General features: G+C 39.5%; 1 protein-coding gene across 6 annotated transcripts in view; it reads left to right on the top strand.

The window, feature by feature from the left end:
- JADE3 (jade family PHD finger 3) overlaps positions 1-26515 on the top strand; it is a 65565-nt gene that overhangs the window by 15335 nt on the left and 23715 nt on the right. For 3 of the 6 annotated variants that reach the window (XM_059839415.1, XM_059839416.1, XM_059839418.1), the window contains exons 2-4: positions 2296-2347; positions 16360-16419; positions 17578-17660. In XM_059839415.1, coding sequence (XP_059695398.1) covers positions 16371-16419; positions 17578-17660 — 132 coding nt within the window. In that variant the 5' untranslated portion in view covers positions 2296-2347; positions 16360-16370. Of the gene's footprint in view, positions 1-2295; positions 2348-5504; positions 5560-16359; positions 16420-17577; positions 17661-26515 lie in introns of all 6 variants that reach the window. The other 3 variants (XM_059839420.1, XM_059839421.1, XM_059839419.1) reach the window with 2 other exon arrangements.

The raw sequence follows: 26515 nt of genomic DNA, 5'->3' as shown, positions 1-26515 counted from the left end.
TATGACTGTACAGTAAGGATTAGGGAAAGAAAACAATTTTTAGTTTAACCTTCCAGTATTTCAGAGTTCATCTTGGCATTTGACTGAGCAAATAAATGTGTTTTTAATGAAGAGTTCAAAAATATATTAGTTTTGTGGTTCAGCTGGGAGGCAAAAGCTGTGGTTTTGTTCACACTTAAAAGTTGTAGGCTGTGTTGCATTTTAATGATGCCATTTGAGCTGCCACAACCAGGGCTTTGCTTGTGTTTCTATGGAAAACCTATATTAAATGGGTTCAATCGGGACATTAAAGAATTACCCCATAATGAAAGAAGTCATAAGAAAAATTCATTCAAAGTCATGTTTGGAAAACTTAGCCAGCCATTTATTAATTATTTACTTATTTTCTTCACTTGACCTCCCTCCTCCAGTGCATTTTGTGGGTGAGGCTCCTGGCATTTCTTAGCTGGAGGGTAGAGGTGGAGTACCAGGCAGAGTAGTACCAGCAGAGCAGCAGTGGGCTGTTAAAGTGAGCCCCTCTGGTCACCCCCACTCCCTGTGTGCCAGGTGTTCCTACTGCCCCTGAGCTGGGTCCCTCTGGATGGAGCTGGGAGGCTCCTGCATGGACCCTGTGGATTGCTTTGGGCCATGTGTGTGGTGGCGGTGGTGGCCGAGTGTGTCTGCTTATCTCAAGTGAAAAACCCGACCCACGAAGTGTGATTCATGTTTCAACAACCTTGGCTCTGGTACTGCTTTCATCTACAAATCTTCTTGTGTTGCTCAAAGTTAATTACTTAGTGTGGGGTATAGCCAGAGAATGTCAGGAAGATGGGAAGAGGAACTTAGGAAGATTAAAAAAAAAGAAACAACCCCCAAAACCAACCAAGCACCTCTGCTGCCTGCCCCCCCCCAGAAAAAACCCAAAACAAAACACCAAACACAGAAACACCAAAACCACCCAAAAGTGAGACTTGAAATCAAATAGAATTAGTAGAGCCAAAACTTCAAAATTTTGCATAGTCAACATACAGGAGCTGTAATATATTATGTGTTCCTCTCCTCTTCCCCACCCCCCTGCCTCCCTCATATTGTAAAGAAATGTTTTCTTTTGATGCCACAGCCTAAGTTGAGCAACAATAGTTGTAATAAGTAATGGGATCTGTGCCACTCCTTAGTGGATGGGTGGTTGTATCTTTTTCTTGTACTCCAGATGGGTGGAGGAGCGCAGATGTTAGAGTATGGTGCTGACACTTCGGCCAGAAACTGCCTTATTTCAGTTAGAAAAACATTGTCATATCCCCTTTTTTAATTCTTTTTCTTCTGGCAGGCTATGCAGTTATCACTTCCTTGGTTTTTACTTGCATTTTTGCTCTCTGGTACTTTCTTCCACAGCTCCTAGCTGTCCTGTTTTTGTTAACTTTTTGCTCCGAGGCATGGGGCCGACTGCCTGCCAGGACAGCCCTTAGTTGGGCTGCTGACATCTCTGAGGAGTGCTGCAACTCATCTGTTGGGTGTGACAGCTTTAATGCCTTTGCCATGTGCATTACAATAGAGCACAAAACATACATGTGCATGATCCTGCAGGAGGGGAATGTGGGCAGTTGGTAGAGGGAAAAATTCCTTCTATTCCCATATTTAATATTGCTCAAGGCTCAGGACTAGATTAAAAAGGGCGAGTAAGCAGAATCCCTGCCAGGGAAGCTAAGCTATTCGGGATTGTCAAGGAGAGGTCTGGAGGAATGTTGTGGGGAATTAAATCAGGAGCCACATGGAGCTTTCCCTCTATGCGTATTTTGTTTGCCCTCCTGTGAATTTCTAAGCATGCATGGTTCATAGAAGACCCTCTTGAATGAAGAAAGCATCTGTGTATAAGGAGAAATCAACACTTTAAGCCAGCTGAATAAGTGTGCATCTATCTAAATGTGTTTGTTGAAGTGGTTTTATTCCCAAAACAGGATAGAGAAGATACTAATCAAAATTTCTAAGTTTGTTGGTATTGGTAAAGTTGGTTCCCATTCATGTTAAGAGGGTGGCAAAATCAATTTTGAGAATATTCTTATAAATTTGTTTTTGTAGTACTTATTGCATTTCTATCATAGTATGTGCACATATAGCTGATACATTTCAGTTTTCCTCATATCAAAAGAGAATAGTGGAATTTAAGGCTTTATATTCTGGGCATATCATTTGCTTGGGAAAGCCGCAATAAAAATTTAATACAACCTTCACTTACTTGCCAAAAATTAAATTGCAGCTCAAACCTGAAATGCCTGATGTCATTCCTACTACCTAAAAGCACTCCTTTCATTTTTTTAGGAGCTTGTGATGTCATCAGCTGAAGCGAAACATCTACCTCATGACCTGGCATGTAAGTGAAGGAGGAACTGATACTTAAAAATAAATAAATGTGTGTGTTGGTGTTTACAATGTGTAAATTGAAACTATATACCTTCAACTTTCAGATATCACCTTTTGAATGAAAGCTTTCTGAATTTTAAAGGAATATAAAGTCTTTTAAAGGGGAGGAAGTAATAAAAGAAGCTGTTAGCAGTAACATTTCAGCCTTCAGGATCCTTAGTAATCTCAGTTAAAATCCGTCTTATGTATCCCATAATGTTTGAAATGCTGATGGGCATAGATGGAATTATTTTATCTTACCTCAATATTTACATGTGCTGCTTCTACTCCTTTTTATTCTGTGATTCTTTTCTGGATATAAATTCTGATAGTTGTGATGAATGCATGGTGGTACCCTTCCTAAAATTAAATACTCTGCTTGTGCAGAAGATTTAGATTCTTGATATACTCAAGATACTTCATAGTGAACTTTCTGCTGCTTTGTGACTCTTCTATTTTATTCCCTTAAGTAAGCAAAAATATTTCAATCCTCTGCAGAGGCATTTTTAGATTTTTTTTTTTTTTTTGTCTGCCCACACTGCTTTTCTTTTATGTGGCTTAGAGGATTAAAGTGCAGTCAGTGCTTTAGGGGCCAATGTCAGCGGTGAGCTGAGTGTTCCTAATTGGTGCCAACACCTGTCCCTCATTATGAAGCCTTGTTCAAGCTGTCCGGTGAACCGAGGTAACCGGTCTCCCTTGCATGTCTCTAATGTGATTATAAAGCCCTCTCCTCATGCAAGTTTTATTACTTATTCAACTTTTGGAAAGTAAAGCTAAGCTGAGCTATTTGGCTGGCTACCAAAGATCATAAGGAGTGGCAAAGAGAAGGGATTCACTCATCTCAATTTCAAGAATTGTAGATCAAAGCTTGCTTCTGTTATGACCGTTTAAATTTTTTTCAGAAATGGGGGGAGGGCAGGACTGTTTTTTGGGTTTTTTTTTCCCTAGTTTTCAATGTCAAATACTCTGAATTTAGAGACCAGATCTACAGACTCCAGCTGAGCTGTGAACATCTATCTGAGTGCAGCTGCTATTGTGCATAACCCATTGATTTTCTGCAAATAGAGCTTTGGCCTTGACTACTCTTGCCCCATCGCTTTGTCTTCGAGGGGTCAGGGCTTAGCAATTCTTTTCTACACAAAACCAGCATCAGCCTCTCCTCCCACCTGATTCTGTACTGTTAGCAGGGCTGTGATGCATTGTGCTTTGCCATTGCAGTTGGAAAAGACGACCTCAGATTTCATCAATGAAATTAATGGCTCAGATGAGATGGATCACTATCATGCTTGGGCTTTACAGGCAAAAGTTTAAGCGTGGTTACATTTTTCTAAGTAGTTTAGGTAGGTTTTGAAGCATTTAGCTTGCAGAATTCAAGCGTGCAGCAATACAGTGCTGGCTGGAGGTTTTGGGTTATTTCCTTATGAGGGAGGAGAGAGGCAGAATAACTTCAGATGTGTATCTTGGAAAGGTTTGAGATAATAAACCTGTAAGAATCACATGAGAACACTGTTAGTTATCCAGATTTGGAAAAACGTAAGAAAATGAAAGCATAGTGGATTCTTAAATTTGAGGCATGGAAGTCTAGTTATAAAGGGGATTGAATCTCTGCAGAATAGAAGAGAACCCAAAAGAAAATCCCAAGTGGATAGGGCCCTAAGGTGGATGTAGGCTGTATTTGTACAACTGTTTATTTGATTTCTCCTTAAAAAAGAAAAACTAAAAATCAACAACTCAAGCACACTGGGAATGATCTAATCTTTTACTTAATAATTTTGACCAGAATAGTTCTGTGAACAGCAATCAACAAATTTTAAGGGCAACAGTATGTCAAGTGTCAGAATCTGCTGATTGTGCTTATCATAATCAAAATCTTATCTGATAAACATACTCATTTCAATATTTATCACAGCCTTATAGACACCCCTCTGATCCATAGTCCACAGAGGTCAGATTAGGAAGTGATGAATTAAAAAACAATGAATTCCATAGCACAAGAGGATTTAATGGGTTATGAGTATGTGTAGTTTCAGATTATTTACCTTACTCAATTAGGCCAGTTGCTGTCTCTGATAATGGTCAGCAGAGGACACCTCGGGGGAAAAAAAAGCATTATAAAGTTCTAAAGACTCTGTTTCTTGTAAAATTTTGGTTTTGGGATTTCCAGCAGGTTGCCATGACATTGTGTTTAATAGCCCTTGTTCTCCATTTTGCCAAATTTTCTTCAATCTGCTTGCCTTTCAATCTCTGCAATAAGCTATAGCATGGGGTTTCTCAAAGTCCTTTTGTACATAGTGACTTTTTTTTTTCTGCATTTAATTACTTTCCATTGAAGTTACTTCTGTAACTTTGTTTTCCTTGTCTTTTGGGCCATGAGAGGCTGTGAGCAGTCTCTTCATTCTGTTGCTTCTCTTTGCCACTTAAAACAGATCTCCCCTCTTCTGCATCTTCTTTTCACAGAGAGTCTGTTTTATCTCTTGCCCTAAAGCCATGGCAAACTTTCCTTAGAGCTGTAGGTGGGGGTTCACATTTTACAAATACTTCTCCAGTGGTGTTGAGGGAGCTACAAGATCCTGCCTTGCACTTAGCCTGAATGAGTGATCCACTAATGTTGCTCATCCATAAAGCTTTCTCTGTGTCACTGAGTGGGTGTAGCAAATGAAACCAGACAGGCTTGTGTTGGTGCTTGTTGCTGCTGCTCTTGGACCTTCCCAAAAGGATGCCTCTCTTGCATCAATGTGGTGTTCTCCTCCTACAGCAGTTTGCTACAGTACTTGGACATTTGGGAATGTCCAAGTACTGTATTTTTAAAGACTTTCAATTAAGATGTGTGTTTTCATCTTCTTCAGACCTAGAAGTGTCTCACAGGTGCTGTGGTGTGGCTGTGTATGTATTAACTAGAAACCATAGTGTTGGGATGGGCCAACAGCACTCTGCCTCACTGGCAGGGATGGCTAAGGGAGTAGCTGCACGTGCCTGATCTGTGATCTGCTACCATATCACAGCTTCTCTGTGAACAGCCAGTCATTTTTGGTGTTGCAGAGCTGGGGAGGTGGATGGCTGGAGTCTGGGGGTGGTTTTATTCTGCCCTAGTCAAGTGCAGGCTTGATTGTGCCTTCTGTCCTTTGCAGAGCCCCTGGTAACTGGTACAGCTGCAGTCTGCCCCATGTCCTGCAGCTGGGCGAGGTAAGAGCCTGCAGAGAAGGCAGCTTCTTTACAGGTCTGTGAAAACCTCCCTGACCAGGCGGAGTTGCATGTACAAAACATATCAGCTGCAGGTTTTGCATGGACTCTTTAAAATGATGCTGCTGTAAGGGTGGTTTTGTTTGTTTTATTCAGTTTTATAGTTGTACTTTCAGTTGGAACCTCTTTTCTCTTCCTGTTTCTCAGCAGAGATTTTGGTTCTTCACAGCATGGGATTCAATTGCAGCAGCTGCAGCATCTTGTAGCTCTTACCATATGAGTAAACATTTAGTGAAACACCTTCCTACTTCCATGGCTTGTAGGCATTTCTATTCTTGCCAGTACAGGAGTGCAGACAAGAGACCTGCTTTGGAGGCAGAGTCATTTCCTCACACCTTGGCAGCTTTGGAAGGTCAGCTGTGGATAGTTCCTTATCCTCTGGGGGTGGAGAGTGTTCTCCTCTACTTTGAGTCCCCCCGTTCAAGTCCCCGTGTTCTTTGTGATCTACCTTGTGGGTTGGCACCTTTTCTCCTGTGGCAGAAAAGCCACCTGCATCAGCTCAGCTTCAGCACAGCTTGAGAAGGACATGTTTTCTACGAGGAACAGTAGAATAGTGATGATCTAGTCTTAGTTGTTTAAATCTTGTTTATTTCCATAGAACAGAAGAGGAAGGAGGAATTTAGAGGACTGTTAATGGTCAGTCCTAATCAGTGTGTCCCTCTCATTAAAAATATGAAAGTACTTTGGCTTCAACTTGGCCACTTGATGAGAAACTGAACCTTATGTGGTTTTCAGGATGCATCTCTTGACTGCTTTCCCAAACAAGATGTAGCATTTTTGAAACCTTGGGTAAATAGAATTGTCCTTTCCTCTTTTCAGCCACAGTAAGCAAGTCTGTTACTTATTTAATTATTGCTGCAACTCGTATTATGACAGAGAAAAATACTTGTTTCTGCCTCTACTTTGTACATAAAAATGGACAAACATCAGTTGGTCACAATACATCTTTCATAATGTTTTTTCCCCGTGTCAGTTTGGTGATATAGAGAGACCTGGAATGGTATTTATTTTTATAAATCTATTTTAGATCTTTGACTAAAAGACCCTCTGTGTCCTCTGATATGTTGTATATTACAGATTGTAGTGCATAACATTAATTTAATTAATCAGACATTGAAATTAATTTTAAATCATTAGTTATTAAGACAGATTTTTTTAATCTCTTCAAAAGTTTTTTTTAAAAATACTAACCTAAATTAAAAAGTATTTTAAAAAACCTTATCGTAAAGGTTTTCTCATGATGTGATGTTTTGACATGGAGAACCAAAATAATAATGCAATTGCATATATACGTGTTGTGTGAAAGGAAAATGTAGAAGAATGTAAGTATTCAACCAGAGATTTGAAATACTCCAGATACTATTTAGAGTTCTGGCTGTGACAGTACATTCCCTTTAATTGTTCCTATCCAATGATCCCCTCAGTGCACTCTTGTTACTTGAGGAAAACTTTAGCATCCAGATTTATTTCAACTTGTAAATGACAGGCATTTCTTGTCAGATAAGGAAAGAAATTATCGACCTAATGTTTCCTGCAGGAAAATATTTGTGTTCTTACTTTCTTTGTATAGAGTATAAAAATGCATATTGCTGTTTTCTGCCTTATACAATCCTTCAGGTTTTGTTGGTGATGCAAAATTTTGCAGCGAAGTGGTTAGCCTCTTCAAAGCATTATAAGTAAGAAAAAAATGAGTTGAAACAGATAAAGTATTTCATGCAGGCTGCTGTTGTTGATTCTTTTATTTGATATTTGAAAAGAACAAAGCAAGAACAGTGAAACATACTTTAATATATTTATTAGCAAGTACAAAAAAATTATTTTAAGCAAATGTTTTGTAGGATATAAGAACTGTTTCGTCTGCTATTAATAGAAAGTTGTTTTTCATAATCCCAAATAGCACATACATTTCTAGATCCTTCTTTGGTAATATTTCCTGCCTGTGATCCAAGCTGCAATACTAGTACTGTATTTTGTCATGAAAGCATGCATTAGTACAGCTGAATAAAAGGAAAAGATACAAGTGGGCAACTGCTGGCAGCATCAGGCAGATGGGGCAAAGTGGAGCTTCACTTGAACTAGTCTAATACTGGTTATTGCTTAATTTTCAATTAAGTAGGGATACTTCTATACTTTCTTTTGTCCCCATGTCCCCTCTCCCTGCAGTTTCATCACTGTGCAACAGCAGAACAATACTAAGTGCATCACGGGGATTTTTCTTCTGTTTTTTTTCCACATGCGCATCAGCACAGGAAGGGCAGCGAATGGCAAGGTCACAGAATATGCACTTGGGAGACCTGGTTGCAGCTGCTTGCTGATGCTGGAGGCTCCAGCGTGATGTATGGCTGCTCTGTGCTGCAGCTCTGAAATGTCAGGGCTTTTAGTGCTTGCTTAATATGAGCTTATCATGAGGGTAGATATGGTGAAGACTGAAAAACACTTAGAGCCAAGGTAACGTGAATCATACCAGTTCTTAAAATAGAAAGCCCAGCTAAGCGCTCAGAGGTTTTTCTGCTCAGTCATATTGGTGAAGCGTGTGCTGCTCCTGTTTCTCACCAGTGCTTGGCATGCCCATGGCTGCAGTCTCCTTGCAGATACAGGGCACGTGGCTGCCTTTGGGTGTCGAACCCCCTGGGCAGCCAGCCCCTTGTTTGCCTGGCTTAGCATAGGGTGTGATGACCTGTTCTGGTCCATTTTTAGTAGCGGTGCACCCACATCAGTCTTTCTTCGAAGCCAGTGTTGTCCTTAGCTTCGTTTAGTAAGTGGGCTTTGTGGGGTTTTCTTTTCTTCTTTTGTCCCTTGGTTCTTGAATGTCTTAGTGTTAAGTCAGGTGTGAGTCTTCTTCCAAGGAAGCCCTGTAAAACAGAGCATATTCAATAATTGTCTTCACAGGTGAGGGCTCTTCTGAGCAGATGAGCTTCCAGAGCATGAGGAACTGGGGTAGGTGCTTTTCCATGGCACTTGGTGCAGGTGCAGTTAGAGGGCCGTATGTGAGCTGGCCCCTGCCTCCTGGGCATTTCCTTCAGGGATCAATTCGCTGCTGTGTTGTTTCCAACAGCCTGACAAGAGACAGTTTATGTGATGCTGAGCAGAGGGAGTGAGAGCTGTAGTGGCATCTCTCTGTTGACAATGTCCTGCTGGTCGCCTCAGCAGGTGGTGGTGCTTGTTTGTTCAGTATCAAACAAGCACCACCACTTCCCGTTGTGACTTTCCTGTTGGGAACTTGTTCCTCATTTCATCATGCTGGGGACTTCCTTGCTTCCCCAGGGAGGGACCTACAGCAACGAGATGGACCTGGCTGGGGTGGGCAGGCACAGTACCCTGCTGAAGGCCGTGACTCCCTTTTCTGAGGGATGTACCCTCCTTGTAGCCTTTCCTCTGCCTGGGAGTGATGCCAGGAGGAGGGTGAGAGGAGCTGGGAGGTGGGTGTGAGGAGTGTTCACCGGGCTGCAGCCAGGCAGACGCACTTCAGGCGTGTAAGCGTGGAGATGCCAGGCAGCACCAGACCAGTTGTGGTTCTAGGGAAAGAAGGGATTGGGGTTTCTTTTTTTCTTTTCTTTCTTTGAAAGCAGACTTGCATTCAAATGCAATATGGTGTTTTGAAAGAAATAATTTTTGTGTCCAAATCTCTGCTGCTGTTTTAGGAAAATGATAGTCCTGTTAATAAACAGCTGGTATAAAACCAGTGTTGTGTTCAGGAGTAGAAAACTGATAATGAGGACTGAAGCAGAACCACGTACACAGTGGTTATATTTGCTTGAATTAATGACAGTCTGATGTTGTTTATTTTTTGTTTTAATTGACTGCCCAGATCAGTATTGTCTTTGGGGTGCTAATGCTAGAACTGTGTGTTTAATGGACAGAAATATTTCCACGTCAGCCTGGCCCACCTGGCTGTTCTGTGTACAGGCCAATGCGTGTAGCTTGGCTCAAAGATGAAAATAAGGCTGCTCAGTCGCTGCGGGGTGTCAGGAAAGCACTGGGAAGACAGTGCAGTGTAATTTCTTTGTAGCCTCTTGGAGAGTTTCTGCTGAGGTAATGGTGGTACTGCACGTGTTGCAGGTGATTTGTCCTTCTGAGGATTTCTGGTTTTTAACAAGCTGCTTGGTGTGAGGCAATTTAGAAGGCCTCTGGTATAAATCTGCTCCTCTGCCCTTGCAGTGGGTCAATGCATGGATGTGGCACCAGAAGTTAAAAGCTGTACTTCTGTTTTCAAGGTAGGAAAGGTACTTGGGGCGTGCTGTATTTTATCATGTCGTCAAAGCACATTATTAATGTCAAGCAGCATCACTTACCCTCTTTTTATACTTGGAAGGCAAAGTGATGGTCATTAAGTACTTGCACTAGGCTGAATGATGGATCATCATGGTAGAAGGGCACATGAAATGATGTCAGGGTTCCCTTTTTGGCCCATAATCCACAATGAATGTGTGTGTATGATTATATTTGGGGTTTCTTCATCCTAGTTTTATGATCAGATTACTTCAGTCCAGTTCAGAATTTAACAATTTCCAGGGGTGTCATGTTGGAATATGATATTTTGGACTTCTTTTCTCCTGCTTTTTAAACCTTCAGTACCTTTGAGGCAGCTGCCGAATTGCTTTATATAAAGATGCAACATACAAGGAAGACAGTGTTTGAGACTATGTTTTGTTGCTACTGCATTTCATATAGATCCATGTTATTAGCCAGATTCCTGTAATGTGCACTTCCTTGCTTGCTACAATTACTTACTGCCTAATGACAAAGGAATTGGCTGTTGCTGGTACTTCTGCTTCTAAAAACAGGTGCATTCCTTCTTTGTTGAATTACAGGTTATTATGTTAATCAAGACTTAGTATGGAATAGTAGCAAGAAAAATTTTATTTTGTGGTGGGCCCAGAACAATCTTCACAAAATAATTCATTATTTTATTTTGGGAGTTAGGGGAGACTAGGATAGATGTGTTCACTCTATTATGGACTTCTTGAGTACAGTAGGAGTATACTACAAATTTTAAAGAATTTTCTGGTTAGAGTGAAATAAAAAAGCAATCACAGAATTATTAAGGTTGTTACTTTGTTTGCCGATCATCCTCTTCTGTGAATTGTTTAACCTTTCAAACCTTTTCAGTGTAGCAAATATTGCTTCACCAGGTTCTAAGTGAGCATTTTTTCCAGTTAATATAGCCTTTTTGTGAGATTAGATAGGACATTAAAAAATAATAATAAAAAACCCAAACACGAGTGATCTCTCTTCCTCTAGTTATTTGAAAGGTTGTATTAACTCTATTCATATTTCGTAATTTCCCTGGCAGTTGACTATGAAATCTGACCTATTTAAATGATTTTACTGTACTACATTTCCTGGAGACCTTTCAAGATAATTTGCTTTCTAATCTAAATTTAACAGTTACATAAACCACATTTTGGAGACTTGGAGATTGCTACCTACTGCCTCTGCCTTTTTTTTCTTTCTTTTTTTTTTTTTTTGTAGACAAGCCATATTGTAAAAATATAAGTACAGAATTTTAATCTGAAATTTGCATGCAGCTTGTCATTTGGTTTTCATACTTAGATGCTGTTTTTCTTTTTAATAAAATAAAGTAGGTTACTTTTTGTCCCACTTGAAAATTTCCATAGTGTTGTGGCCAATTCCATTTTTGTCAGGCTATTTTAAGATGTGAAGAAGTAGAATCTCACAGGTCTAGGATATATTTGCTTAACAGTTTCTTGAATTTTCTGGTTCTGTCTTTTCCATCTTTATAGGTCCTAACAGGTACTGAGTAGTGTATGGATGTTTTTAACCTTTGTCTGCAACAAACTGAAGCCAGGAAGAACGGCTATTCCTTGGAGATACTACTATTTTGTTCAGAAATCTTGGCTGGCTGTAAGGATTCATTTTGTGTGCTTGTCACTGATGTCTTGCCTAATACGCTGTACAAATTCAGACTCTGTGATATCTCATCTTTGTGTCTGCTGTTACTGATGAACTATCCAGCTATCCAGAGGAATGCATTACAAAAAGAAGCTAAATGTAATACTTTATTTGGTAAATTTAGTTGTTTACTCTGATGCAAATTTAAAATGCAAAAATATTTGTTTGTCTTGTTTCTGCAGGTATTTGAAATTGGTTTTTGTTTTGGATAAGGCTCTGAAATTTTGTTACCTGTCTGCTACTTACATGTGCTGCTTGAGTGATTTTTTTTTTTTTTTTTTTTTGCGTAATCCATGGTAACTAGCTTTTGTAAAGTGGGAAGTGCCTTAAGTCAGTGCTACACTGATTTTTCCTCAGGGGCAGGAGAGAATGGTGGTAGAGGCGAGTGGCTGCTTCTTGTTCACTTTAGCAATGCAAGTACTTGTGAATAAGCAAAAAGGAGCAAACCTAAGTGAGAAATCATTAATTACAAATCATATCCCTTAGATTTTTGGGAATATCAGTGTTACTATCTTAAGATTCTTGCACGTGCTGGCTGAGGTGTTGATCCCTCTTAGTCTGGGATTCGTGTTCTAATTTCAGCCAGGCGTGTGCAGGGTGGCTTTTTCCTGACTTTCCTTGAAAGTGCAGTGATGTGTTGGATACAAGCATCGATTCTGTCTCCAGGGCAAAATTCCCAATATGTACAGCAGCCTTGTGGAAGCCAGGAAAAGCTGGCAGCGTCGTGTTGCTGTCTGTAGCTGAGGTTTTCCTGGGGTTGTTTTCTGCTTAAACACACAAAGAGAATTCAGGGCATCTTGACCTGTGTTCAGTTGTTAAGGTGACGGCAGGCAGTGATGCTGATTTCTCTGTTTTAAAGTTGCAGTTCATGTCTTAAGCTGTTTCAAACAGATTGGGCATAAATGTGCAGTCGTGGCTTGGCAAGTTAGAAGTGCAACAGGTGTAGAATATGGTTCAAGTTTAGGAATAACTCTACTAATTCGTATTAAAAATCATGCCAGCAAATGTTTCATTGCAGTAATTGCCTGGAGAGTTGAACACCTTTTTCCTTGTGACATGATGATTTCTTACTGCTGCTTCTGTTTTTCAGTTTTCATTTAGAAGATCCCTGAAGGTGGGCATCTTTAGAATTTGTATATGTTGTCATACAAGTGATTAATAAGATGTTAGTCCCTCTGCGGATTAAAAAGGAAAAAAAGGGGGGGCAAAAACACTTACTATATTGTGTTTGTATTTTTAATGATCATTTTTGAGGTAGTCTGTGCTTGCCTATAATGCCTGTGCACTCTTGAAGTCCATAGCCAAAGCTCCCCTACTTCCTTTCTAAGGTAGTGAGAATCATGATCTAGTGTCTGAGAAACAAGGATTTTCTCCAGGCATTTTGGGGGGAGGGGGATAGAGCCGTGTCTCTTCTGCTCTGCAACAACGTTTCAGTCTTGAGTTGCTTTACACTGCCTTAGCTTGTACATTGGAACTGCTTGAGAGTGTCAGTGTTAAAACTTGTCTGTTCAATCAAGAAGTGCATCGTGTCCATTTGCAAAATACCTGGACAAATTGAAGGATGCCAGTCTGCTTTGAGGCTTTTGGACTGAAGCTGGGAAAGGTTGACATCAACTTTCACTGGGGGTGGAGGGGTGGAGGGGGTGTCCCCTGTTTTTCAGAAATGAGCAGCTTCTGATTCTTCATTCTTCAAAGGCAGATCCATTCCCACTGAATGGATCTCACTTTGGGATCCCTCTCTAGTGTCTAGGTAATGGAAGCATCATTACCAGGGAGCCTTTCTGATGATCCATCATGCCTAGGGGTGGAAGTGTGCTGGAAGTTGTGTGGCAGTCCCAGTGAACACAAGGGGACAGCAAAGTGGTTCTCTGTTAAAAAGAAAAGTGAAATCCCCTGTAGAGGTGGTCTCTGCTGAATGGTGCTGAGGCTCTGGGTCCTCCTGCATCATGTGGGGACATAGGGTGAATTTGTAGCCTGTTAGGCACTTAAATAACCTGACTTACCAAACACACCACACCTGTAATTTGTTGTAACTGTGAATTTTTATACACTGTTGATGTCGTTAATATTGCTGAAAAAATCAAGAATCCAGTACTATTACTATTCAGGGCTTTTTGCCCTCAGAAAACTACTTTTTCTGTTTCTGTCTGCTATCATGGAGGTGTAAATCTCTTGACTGAGCTGCTACAAACCCAGTTCTGAAATAACAGCTTGTTACTTTTGTTTAGTGTGTGTTTGTTTGTTTTTCTACTCTCACAGAGTTTTTGGCAGAGGCGAGCTTTCTGTTCTAAAGGTTTTGTTATACTTGCCATTTCTATGTAAGCTGTCTTTGAAGCGTAGACATCTCTACTCTTCTTTCCTAGCTGCCCAGGCAGAAGTCCAGGCTTCCTGGTGTTCTGTCCTGTAGTTGTCTCTCTCAACCTCATGTTTGACCCTACTTTAACTGAATGCTCATGTTGTACTTTTCAGATAGCTGTCCTTAGTACAGAGTGAAAGGGCTTTATTGCGCATGTTTATATAGGCTCTAAGAGATGGGAATCACCTGCCCTAGGCTTTCAACACCTTTTAACAATTGCTCAGAAATTCACCTGAACATAAAACCAAAGCAAGTAGCAAGCACTTCCATTTCTCACTAAGAAATGAAAGTGCTTGCTATTTGCTAAGAATTGGAAGTGGGGAATACTGCTCAGCTCACCTAGATGCTTCTTTTTGTTGTTTCCCAAGGTCTTCTAACATACCTGATGGTCTTTAAGAAAGGAAATGAAACATGCCAGCAGATAAGTTGTCATGGGCAGAACCTGCATTTTTTAGGGAGACTTGCATGCTCCAAGGTGCTGGATTTGGCCTGGAGTGCAAGCTCTTAAATGGGGAGTAAGTTTTATTTGCTCTTGATTAAAATCCATGCCTTTTAATTTCACAAGTTGGCAGTATGAAAGTAGTCTTGTAGACCTGCCTTCAGTACACTGCAGTGAACTTCAAGTCTGGTGCCCCCAAAACATGTACAGAGACAAGTCCTTCTGACCCAAGTGCCTTCTACATGTCACACAGCTTTTGTCCAAGAGCTTAATGGAAGTTTCTTCATCTGTACAAGCTACCTTACGCTGGTTGCTGGAAGCAAAGCCCTGTGGTGTTATGACTATTTAATATTTGATGTCGCTCTTTTCTTGGACACTGGTCTGCACATGTAGCATGGCTGCCTTGTCTCCCCTATGTTGCCTGAGCTGTGAGAAGGTGAATTAATACGAAATTATTTGTTATGTAATGGAATTTTATAACTTGCTTAAGTGGGGATGGAAATTACCTTTGTCCTGTGTCTTTCTGTCTTCCCCCAGGTTAAATACCTGACTCAGAAATTCTGTATGTGCTTTTTTGATAACTGGACGCATCACTTCCTTTGTCAGCTTTCAGGAGTGTGGACAATGTCTTTTTATATAACAGGTTAAAAGGATTGATTTAAACTTTGAGTGATCACTGCATTTAGATTCAGTAAACTCACTCTCTTAAATACAAAGACTGCTGAGATTTTCCACTAAATTAAACACTTGTGCTGCAAACAATTCAATTTCAATCTCTTCAAAGCCTTTGGGCAGGCTTCTCTTATCTGGTGATCTTGTGTATCTCATGGTATTTGGGTAATCTCAAGACCCTTTGTACAGTAACTAATGTGGAGTGCTTATCTAATGGGATATTGATTTTTTAATGGCATGTGGTTATGTTTAAGCAATGAAGCTGTTTACACTTCAGGTGTAGCCAAGCTGGCACTTAGAGTACTGCAGACATTTCAGGTTCAGCTATCTGTAACCTACTTGAGGATATTTTCTGCCTAAAAAGAAGGAAGAAAAAATAGAGTTCTTGTGTAGTCCTGCAGAATTACTTTTTTACTTTTCTTTATTAATTTTCTCATTCAATCCATTACAAACATAGGGGTGATTTTTATTTACTGCTATTAATTGTAAACTGTTATTGAACCTTAGTTAACAAACGTAACATTGAACATTATAGAGTGGCAGGACTAATAAGAATATATGTGGAGTTTTCTTGGGACTTGTTTAGAGTATGTAGCTGATAACTGTTTTGATTTTTCTTTTATTAAGTAGAGGCGCTGAAAATTCTTCTTTCCCCCTCTCTGTAGCGTTACATGTTGAAAAATTTTGAAAAGTTCAAAAACTTTTTTTGATGCAACTGGTGCAGTGCCACTGAAGTATTTCCCATTGATATTCTTGTTCACTTCTCAAACTTTTGAAAGCCACATTGCTTGTGAAATAAAGGGTGATCAGATGACTTAAATGGTATCAGTCACTGCTTTCTATGATTGTTGCTATTTAAAATCTGCCTTTTGCTTTGCATTGAAACGCTAAGGTTTTTTTGTGTTTTGTTTGTTTGTTTAGGGTTTTTTAAGGTGTGTTATATTTCTAAATCCTTGCCTTGTTGTGCATCCACCTTATTTCCTGGCCTCCACCCGTCTCTCAGCTAGCTACTGCCACCATGGCAACTCTTCCTCCAGCTGAACAGATGGGACATTGAGTGGAGCAGTGCACCGCTCATGCCCTGCCGGGAATCAGCTGGCGGGTTGCACTTCTTTCTGCAAAATTAAAAGCAGGCTCTGCCCAGCAGAGGCATGCTGGTTTTGAGGGTGCTCAGTTTCACAAATAGTACTGTGATCTAATAGTTGCTTGCAGAAATAAAACGTAGTGACTGGATTGGGGTTGTTTCTATGCCCGAGACCTCTTCAGAGGAGCTTTTCCTTTAGTTAGAAGAACTTGGCGTCAACCAGCAGCCAGTGATTTTCTGGTAGAACGGTTGCCATCAACTTGTTTTTTTTCTCTTTAGGATGCGTCAGGATGAAACGCCACAGGCATCTAAGCACCAGTGACAGTTCAGACAATGAGAGTAAGTAATACCTGCTAGTTTTTCTTTGGTCTATCACCCCCTTGTGGTTTCCCTCTGTGGTTTGAGGGCGAACTGTTTAACCTCTTAAAATTTAAAAAAAATGTTTCTTGATTGGTTTCTTTTTGCATTTGTGGTCTTTGGTGTTCTGGATCATGTTATAGGAGGAAATTAAGGCAAAGGATCTTATAAGGGGAGTTTAGAGTATACTTAGAATTTCAAGAGAAACTTGTATATCTTTCTCATTCATAGTTGGCAAGAAGAAATCTGTAAATAAAGAGAAATTTTACTGCCCAGGGTTCTATTCTGTGATTATTCTTTTAAAAATCCCGTTGTCTCATGGTATGCAGAGCTTCAGCATTAAAATAGTTGGGGGTGACAAGCTACTTGAGCATTAATGTGTTAGAATTATAATCAGTATATTGATTTTTATGTTATCTCATACTGGTTCTTGATCTACTCCACTTCTATGTGTTCAACAATTTAATAAAGTTACACTTCAAGTGTTCCTTGGCAGACATCTACCTAAATATCTTCCCATTTTATCTGCAAGAAACCCAAAACAGAACAACCGTGTTTGACAGGGTCTTGTTTGTTTCTTATAAACCTGTGCTTATCTAGTAGCTCTGTACATAATAATGATTCATTGTCATATTCACTGCAAGTCATTGATGTATCCTCTGCTGAAATAACGTTTTGCCAGAAACATCTCAGATATTGCACTATGGGTTTTTTGCATCTCTTGTTAACACATTTTAGTATCATTGCTTTTTTCTTCAGGGTTTTTTTTGTTTTTGTTGTTGTTTTTTTTTTTTGTTGAGCATTTTCAAGCTCTGTTTTACTCTTCCTTCCACTTTGTTTGAAGGGAACTAAATGAAAGAAAGCAGTCTGTCTGCTTGTTTCTGTTTACTCATGCTTGTGTTGGGCAGAGCAGAGTGTACCCATAAACTTGGTGTGCTGTGGTTTTATAAAGAACGAGTGGAACAGGAAGAGCTGAAATTAAGCCTACAGACTGCCTAACAGGTTTTTTTTTGCCCACATCTTGTCAAAAATTATAATTCAAGAGATTGGAGTGCCTTGTGTTTCGCTGGAAAATTAAATGAATTGAACCGAGCTATAATGATCCTTTTTTATTTCTTCTTTTTTTTTTTTTTTTAACAGGTCCTTCCACTTCCTTTTCTTCTTGTTCAAAATACAGGAGCAAGTCAAAAACACCAGCAAATGAACAAAAGAAGCCTGCTGAGGTAAGAACTGGGTTGGTCACTGGTAGTTTCCTTTCATGCAGTTTTCATGTTTCTAAGCCTTGAAGAGGTGAGCTATGAATCTAGCGCTGGTGAGTCCTTTTGTCACCTGTCAAATTCTTTGTGAGCCCCCATTTTCCTTGCTGTGTGGGTATTATAGGAACTCTTATGGACTCAAATGATTTACGGCATTTGCAGATGGTAGCATGTAGTTTGTTCTTTTCCTGGAATTTTAATATCATTTTGAAATTGGGAAAAGCTGGTATGGTCTTATGAGTAGAAAAGTGGCTCCTATGTATGTGTTTGGGAAGGATACTGTCTTTCTGCTTCAGGATGAAAGAGTGGGACTCTTAAATGGGTAGGATACCTATATGCAGTGTTTGCTACTTTGTTACTTCTGGCTTTTTACTGTCAATGTAGCTTTTTTGTGTACTCTGCCATCTCCACTTGTTAGAACCTCAGCTCTTACCACCACTGTCACTGAACCTGTACTGACCTATTTAATAAATTGACATTTATGCACAATCCAGTCACCCTGTTGACCATTCCATTGGTAGCCCCTCTTAGTGGAAGATTTGTTGGCTGCCCTCTCCAGATTTTATGCTTGCTTTCTTAAGGGCTAAAGTCAGATGCCAACTACAATTTTTACAAATATTTCTTGTAGCTAGTTCCCCTTAGTTGTTATCACATTGCCTCTGAATGAGTGCTTCAGAATTTTAGTATGACTGCTGAAAAAAGACTGACAAACCCCCTTTATTTCTATAGAATTTCAAGTTATTTACTATACCAGCAGCTTTTTACCTGAGTGGTTACTGCTGTGCAAGGTTGTGTGAAATATGTAGATTATGCTCCTATAGCTTAAACTATTCAGCAAATATGCTTCGTGCTTCTTTTCTACATGCTGCTAACTAGGTGGGTTTGGTGTGGTAAGAACAAGGTAAATGATACAGAATGTGTAATTTCTTTGGAAGCTTAATTCTTATTGCAAGTCAATTCAAGAAAACTCAATTCTAAAAGAAAATGCAAAAAAAGTTTAAAAAAAATAAAATTGGCTAGAACTAGCTGGCTACATAGCGTTTTATTTGCAGCCACCAAGAAGGTTAAGAAAAACCCACTAAGCTTTTTGCTTTTAGGATGTTGTTATGAGGATTATGGTTCTGTAAGAATTTAAATCCTAAAGCAGCTTGTGGCTGCTGAGGTCTTGTAAGTGTTGCTCATGTGTGCCTAGGGAGTAGCTTTGTTACCAATCAAGCTGTGCAAATGGGAGTTGAAGGACAAATATTGCTAGGCTTGTTGCTGTTTCAGATACACCTCGGTGCTAGTCCCTTACCAATCCCTCCTTTCTGCCCAGACATCCAGTTTTATTCTTGTATCTCTTCATCTTAGGGATTGCCCTATTGCAGCCATCTCTGAGTTTGCTCCATTCTTTCTCTATGTGCATATGTACATTAAAACAATAATTATGAAGATGTGGTCCACCTATGTATCATACAAGTTTTCTGTTTACGTAACTTCTAGGTATTAAAACGAGCAGTGTTTTCAGTTCCTTCTTTTGAGATCATCTTTGCTGCCTTTTACCAGTTCTGAGGGAAAATCTTGATTCCATTAATGCTTGAAATATGAAACTTTGAAGAACAAAATCTGGAATATACACTTGAAATTTAAGTAGTCTATTTCATAATGTAATCCTTCTAGTAATACTGGAATCTCTTTGTCATATTTGACAAAGAGATTCTTCTCCTCGGGGGAAAAAAAGAAGAAAAAAAAAAAAAAAAAAGGAAAGAAATCCCAAACTTTAGAACATATCCTCTTTGGAAAGAGTGTTGTGAGTACAATATTTAAAAGATCCTTGAAATGAATTAAGTTCTCCTGGAAAGGGAGTAGAAGGGAAGGTGGCAGTAGTACTGTACCTCTTGTACATAAGACTTCTGGCTATTCTTTATGTTTTGCTTTTATTCCACTAAAAGCAAGTATTCCCTCCAACCCCTTGAAAAGCATATGCTGGGAAGTGTAATATAGGAAATGCTTTTATCAGCAGAGCATTGAAATTGATTATTTATGCATCAAGTGGTGACAGGGGAGCAAAGCAAATACTGAAAAGGGACCCCACTACACATCTAATATCTATTAGATAGAAATTTAAATTTCAGGCTGACAGCATCTCTTTAGCAAGGCCTCTCTGTAACAAGTTGGCATTGCTCTCTTTTCATTCACCTCTGCTTGCCAGGCAGCAGACTGTTTCTTGAGTTAGTGATGCAGAAAATCTAGAAGGTCAAAGCTATAAATAGTTGTTTGGGAATATTTTTGTTCATGGTCTTCATACATTAAATTTTTTTTCATGCCAGTAAGCCTTGGTTTTTCAAATAAATTGCATGTGAATACATATGCTTTCTTCCCCTTCCTCTACCATCACCCACCCAACCTGAGTACTTGGGTTCTCTCCAAACAAAAGCTTGGGTTCGGTGCTCCAATAAGCAAGTAGTGAGTCCAGTTCAGGACTTATCTAAATATGCCAGTGTCCTATGAGGTTGCCTGTAAAAAGTGATGAGTGGCTGCATCTGAAGACTGCTTGAATTGCCTTCCAGGTATTTTAGAATCCCGGTGGGTTTGGGAATGGCCTCAGTGTAGCAAGGTCATCTGGTGTTACTGCCAGGCCAAGAGGTGTCGTGTTACAGGGCAAAAGTCAAAGTCCATTTCCAGAGCCTGTGTCAATCCAGAAGGGATTGATTGATTGATTGATGTTACTAGGTTGGACCTGGTTTCAACTTAGTCCAGTCTCCTCCTTGGAGAAGAAGGTGAGAACAAGGGAAGCCTGTAATGATGCTTCTTCAGACCATGGTGCTTCTGTAGGTAATGTCAAAAGCAGGGCTGTGTCTCTCTCTCGCTGCTCACCTTCTGGATTACAGTCTATCACAAACTACTGAAATGGTGACTTAAAAATTCTGTTATCCGATTAGCTTTAGCATTTACTGTGAATAAATAAGCTGTGTTGAGGTTAGAGGCACACCAGTAATTCAAAGTCATAGCTGGTTTGGAGACTTTTATGATGATGTTGGCCACATACCATTTGTGGTGTTGCCTCTCAGTGGATTTAAACGTAGACAGGAGGGACTCACAGCCTTCTGCAGTAGGCTGTGTGGGAGCAGCAGGGTAGGAGACATTTGGATGTCTGGCTCAGCATGAAGCCTGTACTTGGCAGCTTCCTGTCTCCATGAAAGCTGAGGCAGAAAGTGATGGCAGAGTAGTGGGAATAATTTTTGCAGGGAAAATGCATTAGCTGGACTGGCCTGTATGACTGACCATGTCTTTTCCCTTATGCTTGTGGGGTCACAAAAGAGCCTAAGAGATCTTTATGGCACTCAAATTTATGTATATCTTTTTTCAATCCTGTCTCCTTCTTGAAAGTGCAAAGAAGTTAAGTAGTGTTGTGCTTTTTTAAAAACCCTTCCATATAACATGGTAATATTTTACTTCTCTTTGCAAATAGGGTTTCGAATCTCACAGCAGGAGTAATTTTTAATCCCTCATTGCTGATTGTGACAGCTGTATTATCATGTGAAATGCAGCTTATCTTCCAAAAGTAAATGGTCTGCATTCATTACTTGGGTACGTGAAACTCTTTTTAGTGGCATTTAAATGCCACATAAATTGTAGGTCTTGATCCTGAGAAGCAGCCTGTAAGACTAGACTCTTGGCAGCAAATGGACTCTTTTTGCAGTTTTAAAGTGCTTTATTTTGTTCTGTGACTGAATGGGCAACGTGGTTAAACTACATAGCTTTGCATGAACCATGTGTGATAAGAGACTGCCACTTTTATGTGCATACTTACCTTAAAAAATTCTGAATTATCTGGGATGTGTACAGGCTTCTCAAGACCTCTGGCAAGCAAATGTTATCCATGAGCTGCTTTTTAGCCTGCTTGGGTTAGTTGATTTAAAAAAATATGTAAGGCTGGAGGTGCAAACTCATCTGTTACTTATACAATGTTTTTTTTCCTTTGAGATACTGTCTCAGGCTATTTGAATTCTTTAGGAAGAGGAGACCCAAATGCAGAAAGGTGTGGAAGAGCTTGCTTGTGAAAAAGCTGAGCTATTTTACCTTTGAAGTGAATGAGCAGGCATAACAGTAAAGTGTGAATGGGTTGGAAACAGCAGAACTAGAGTGTTTCAGTCCTGCCTGTCCTTATGATGGAAGAACTGGACAGAAAAGGCGGCCGTGAGCATTGAAAAATGAGCCCAGAACTTGGAAAATCTGTAGCAATTAAAAAGATATCCTTTTCATGCAATTAGGCTGGGAAGCTCATCTGCTACAGGAAGTGGTTGAGACTGAGAATTAAACAAGATTAAAAAAGGAATTGGACAGATGATAGCAAGTACAGATTTTTAAAAATATCTGTATAAATTAATACCACTTTAAAAATTGATTGTTAGGATTAACCCCAAAATCCAAAGCTTGTGTCTGCTTAGCAACCAGAAGGAAACTTGGCATGTTCTTGCACATTCTTCTGGCTCATGACATACTGTCAGAGACATGATGTTAGGTAGTATTGATTTAGTATCCAGTTTCCTGGCTTTTCCTATACATGCTTGTAAAAGGGGGCTAGAAGGAGTTATGGCTACTTAAATGAAAAGTACAATATTTAATTTACTTGAGTCCTGGATAATTCATTAAGATAGTTTTAGGGAATAAGGTGTTTTAACATTAGGATTTACTGCCTTGCTTGTCCAAATTGTGGGGATGTTTGAGAACTACAAATTTAATTCTACACATATTCCTGACTATAACAGCATTTTTAACATTTTAAGTTTCTCAGTCTAGTTGGTATATGTGCGTGGAACTGTAGCTTCATTTCCATTTGAAATTTTTTTTGCCTCTTATTTACTTTGCTGCCAAAAATTGCTCAACCAACCAAAACCCAAAGCAAACCTGCCTTAAGTTTCTACACTTCTCTATAAGGTAAGTTTCTTAGTTCAGAAACTTCCTGCCCAGGTTGCAATATATTAACAAGAAAAATTCTACCTTTCCAGGATAAGCTCACCAAGTTCTCTTCTTGGAGCTTCATCCCCTGTAAATGGGCAGTCTTTTGCACATCCTGTCAAACATCCATACAAAGATAAAGTATGCTCAGATACTGTGTGGCTGTATTACACTTGTAATAAGTCATATTAGAATTCAAATTTTATTATTTTTGAGGTGATTTTAGATGTAAACCTGCTGCTTCATAAGTGTGTTTGCTGAGAGCCTGTACTTGAGAGCTACAGTAGTAGAGTAAGCCTTAATGCTTGGGGGTGCTTATGGGAATAAAAGTTACTAGATCCTTTCAAAGGAGAATAAAGAAAGATTATTTTACCCTCAACACGATGGAAAAACTCTTGTGTAATTTACGTTTCACATAAACTCAAGCATTTGACAATAAAATTTTAAACTTGGCCTTCTAGGTGAGTTGGGAGGGACACCAAAAATCTAGGAAAATGCTAGCTATTGTCTGGTTAGAGAGGATGCTGGCCCTCATTCCATGCTGTTTGCTGTAAAAGATCTAATATACTTTTGCAGGGAAGACAGGACATAGTAGTTTCCTTCTGCTTTTTAAAAAAATCATAGCTCTGTGTTTCTGTGCACTGCATCTCCTGTCTCCCCAGGTAATGGGTGTGAACTGAGAAGCCTGAGTTGCTGAGTTCTGCTGGGTGCAGGGGAAGCCTCATGACTGAAGCAGTTAGCTGCAATCCAGCATAAAGTGGGCTTTGATTGTAACAAGAGCAGTTAACCCATAAATTACCTAAGCCTTGGACGTGTGGCCTAGATGTCTGTGACACGTGACTTACCCGCGTTAGGAGTCTGTCTGTAAGCAGTTGATCAAAGTACCTGAAAGCATTGGGAGTGTCACAAGAAGAAGTATTGGCTTACACTTAATTTTTAAGAGATGACACAATCCATTTATTTTTCCTCACACATGCATTTGGGCAAGACATGGTGAATGAGCAGTGGCATCAGTCAGCCTCAGTAGTAGCTTACAGAGGAGTATTGGAAAAGGTATTTCACTTGTTTTTTTCTTAATGTGATTTTAAGTTTGCAGTGGTCATGAACAGAAGGTGCCTAGCAGTCTGTGCATATCTGATATTTGAATTGTTCATCAAAGATAGGGTTTGTAGAAGGCCATTTTATTGTCAAGACCATTCTCTGTTTTCAATGCTAGTATTTTACTGTAAATCTCTATAGCATTACTTGTATTCTCCCTGATATCTTTAATGGATAAGGATACTTCATGCAAAATCATATTCTTTGTTTCAGAGCCTGATTTATTCAGAGTAAACACAACAGGGTCCAGAGAGGAAGATTTTATACTGCATTTCCATAGAGTGCTTCCAGAAGGAGTTTGGGTTCAAATCATAGATGGCTTTTGGTGAAGCATTTTAAAATAAATTCTGAGAAGTTACTTTTTCTTGGACATACTCTTCTAATATAATTTACAAATAGGACTCAGAAGTCTGAAAAACAAATCTAATGTGCAAACTATATATTTGAAATTGTTGTTTCTTGGTGTATTAGTGCTTTGGGAGAGCAGGGACTCCATAGTTCTCAAGAATTTTTGGTAGAATTTAGCTTTTAAAGGCTTTATAGGTGGCAATGTGTCTGCAGAGCTGACTGGGAGGTTCTCATTTCCTCAGCAAAAGCAGGCAGACTTCTACTGCAGAGCAAGCCACTAATGTTGACCTGTCCTGGTTTCAGCGAGGGTAAAGCTAATTTCTTCTCAGTAGCTGTTGCAGTGCTGTGTTTTGGATTTGGAATTAATATGGTGTTGATAACAGTGATGCTTTGGTTATTTGGTAGTTCGTGTTTATCCCAAGTCAAAGACTGTTTTTTTTTTTTTTAATGCATACTTCCTCCTCTCTTAGGGAGGAGGTATACATTAAAAAATAAGCAAACCACAAAACCAAAAAGACAGAGATGGAGCATACCTCGATCAGCTGACCCAAACTGACCAAAGGGATATTCCACACTATAGAATTGTTATATAAACTGGGGGAGTTGCCCAGAACAGGAGCTTCTCTAGGTTTGGGAAGCAGGGTCTGGCATTGGTCAGTGGGTGGTGAGCAACTGTATTGTGCATCACTTGTTTGAGTTTTCCTTTTTTTATTATCATTATTGTTACTATTATGTACCATTATTATTGTATTTTACTTTATTTTCAATTATTAAACTGTTCTTATCTCAACATTCAAGTTTTACTTTGATTCTACTCCCCATTCCACCGGCTTTGGGGGGGAAGACAGGGAAGGGGCTGAGTAGTTAATTTCCAGCTGGGCTTAAAACCACAACATGACTAAAGAACAAGGTCTTTTGTTCCAGATTTAAGCCCCAGTTCTAAAGCATGAAATATGTAATAGAAGTTCTCAATGAAATGGTAATGATTAGATTATGAGACAATGATGACATAAGCAGACACGTTTCATTGATGTAGTTTACTCAAGTGCTGCACTGTTTGTGGTTGAAGCTAAAAATTCCTGGCAGCGAAATGAAATTTTAAGTTCAGACCAAGCAGTCTTGCATGGTAAGGCTAAAACTCATTTGTACTTTCACGGTCTCTTTGCTAAAAATTATTTTTAATAAATTCCACTGTCACACAGTAACTACTGTGGAATGCTCTGAGTGGTGGGGGAGTTTCCCACTTCTGTGTGGCTCTGGGAGCTGCACTTGGTGATAGCTCAGCTCTGCAAGGCCTTGTTCTGTTGTGTGCTAAAGACATTTGGCACCAGCCGAGTCTCTTTGTGAAGAGTGATGTTTCTGGATGAGCCTTGGCATGCTCATTTTTCAGGTATTTTCAATATATATGATACTACAGGTGATGTTAAAATAAAGTTGAGGGGTTGTGCTTTATATAAGGTAAGAAGTAGAACTACTCTGGGGTGATTGAAAGATGAGCTGAGCTTCATGGGCTGACTGGAAATGCAGGTGGTTCTTGCCAGGAGGGGAGTGTGTGCTGTAGAGCAGACTAACTGTGTTCTCTGGACACAGTTAGTAAAGGAGCAGCATTTACTTGTTTTTCAAATAAATGTTGGAAAGAAACAGCCATGAGAAGAAGCTGGCTATCTAAATCCTGAAGGGGTGTGTGCTGCTCTTTGTGTAGATGGCTTAGTTCATAGCCTTGAGGCTGACTGCTGAAGTAGAATTTACTTGATTTGTCAGAAAACTCTCTTTGGGTCCCCTGAGTGTTTTGGTTTACTTCCACAATGAAAGAAATACAGATTGAGTATTCTCATATGTTGCCCTCTGAGAGTATTTTACTGTTGGAAGACCCTGCTTTGCTACACGTGAAGAAATGAAGAATGACTAGAGCTAAAGATTGTAATGATTCCAAGTGTCTGTGAGAAATCCTCAATTGCACTGTTAATCACAAGTATGAACAGGCAATTCTTAGGAAGTCTTAGCTGAGTTTTGGAGTCCCTTAAGGTTTCAACAGTTATCTTTTTATTGATTAAATCTTTGACCTTCAGTGGTACCTATACTGTAAACTGTAGAAATCTGAAGCAGAGAACTTAATGTTGTGGTATGGTGGTGGTGTGGGCAGTACTTACAACAGTCAAAAGAAACCCAGAAGAAGTTCATGCTCCAGGGGGTTTGTGCTCTAAAAATAGATATACAGTTTGCATACATAATGGATGATCAGAAGATTTGCTGCTAAGCAATGTAGTTAGAATACTGATGCCTTTAATAGCATTTTTCATCTAGTGGTTAAGAAATAGTGGGTTTGATAGGAAATATTTCACTTTTATATTCTGTCAGTGGCTTAAAAGGTAGTTTGTAAAGCACTTACCTCAGATAAGATTTGAGAAATATATTTTCTGATAATTAAAGCAGTC

This window comes from Haemorhous mexicanus, chromosome 2 (genome assembly GCF_027477595.1).
Source record: "Haemorhous mexicanus isolate bHaeMex1 chromosome 2, bHaeMex1.pri, whole genome shotgun sequence".
NCBI lineage: Eukaryota > Metazoa > Chordata > Aves > Passeriformes > Fringillidae > Haemorhous > Haemorhous mexicanus.
This window is presented reverse-complemented; position numbering and strand designations above follow the sequence as displayed.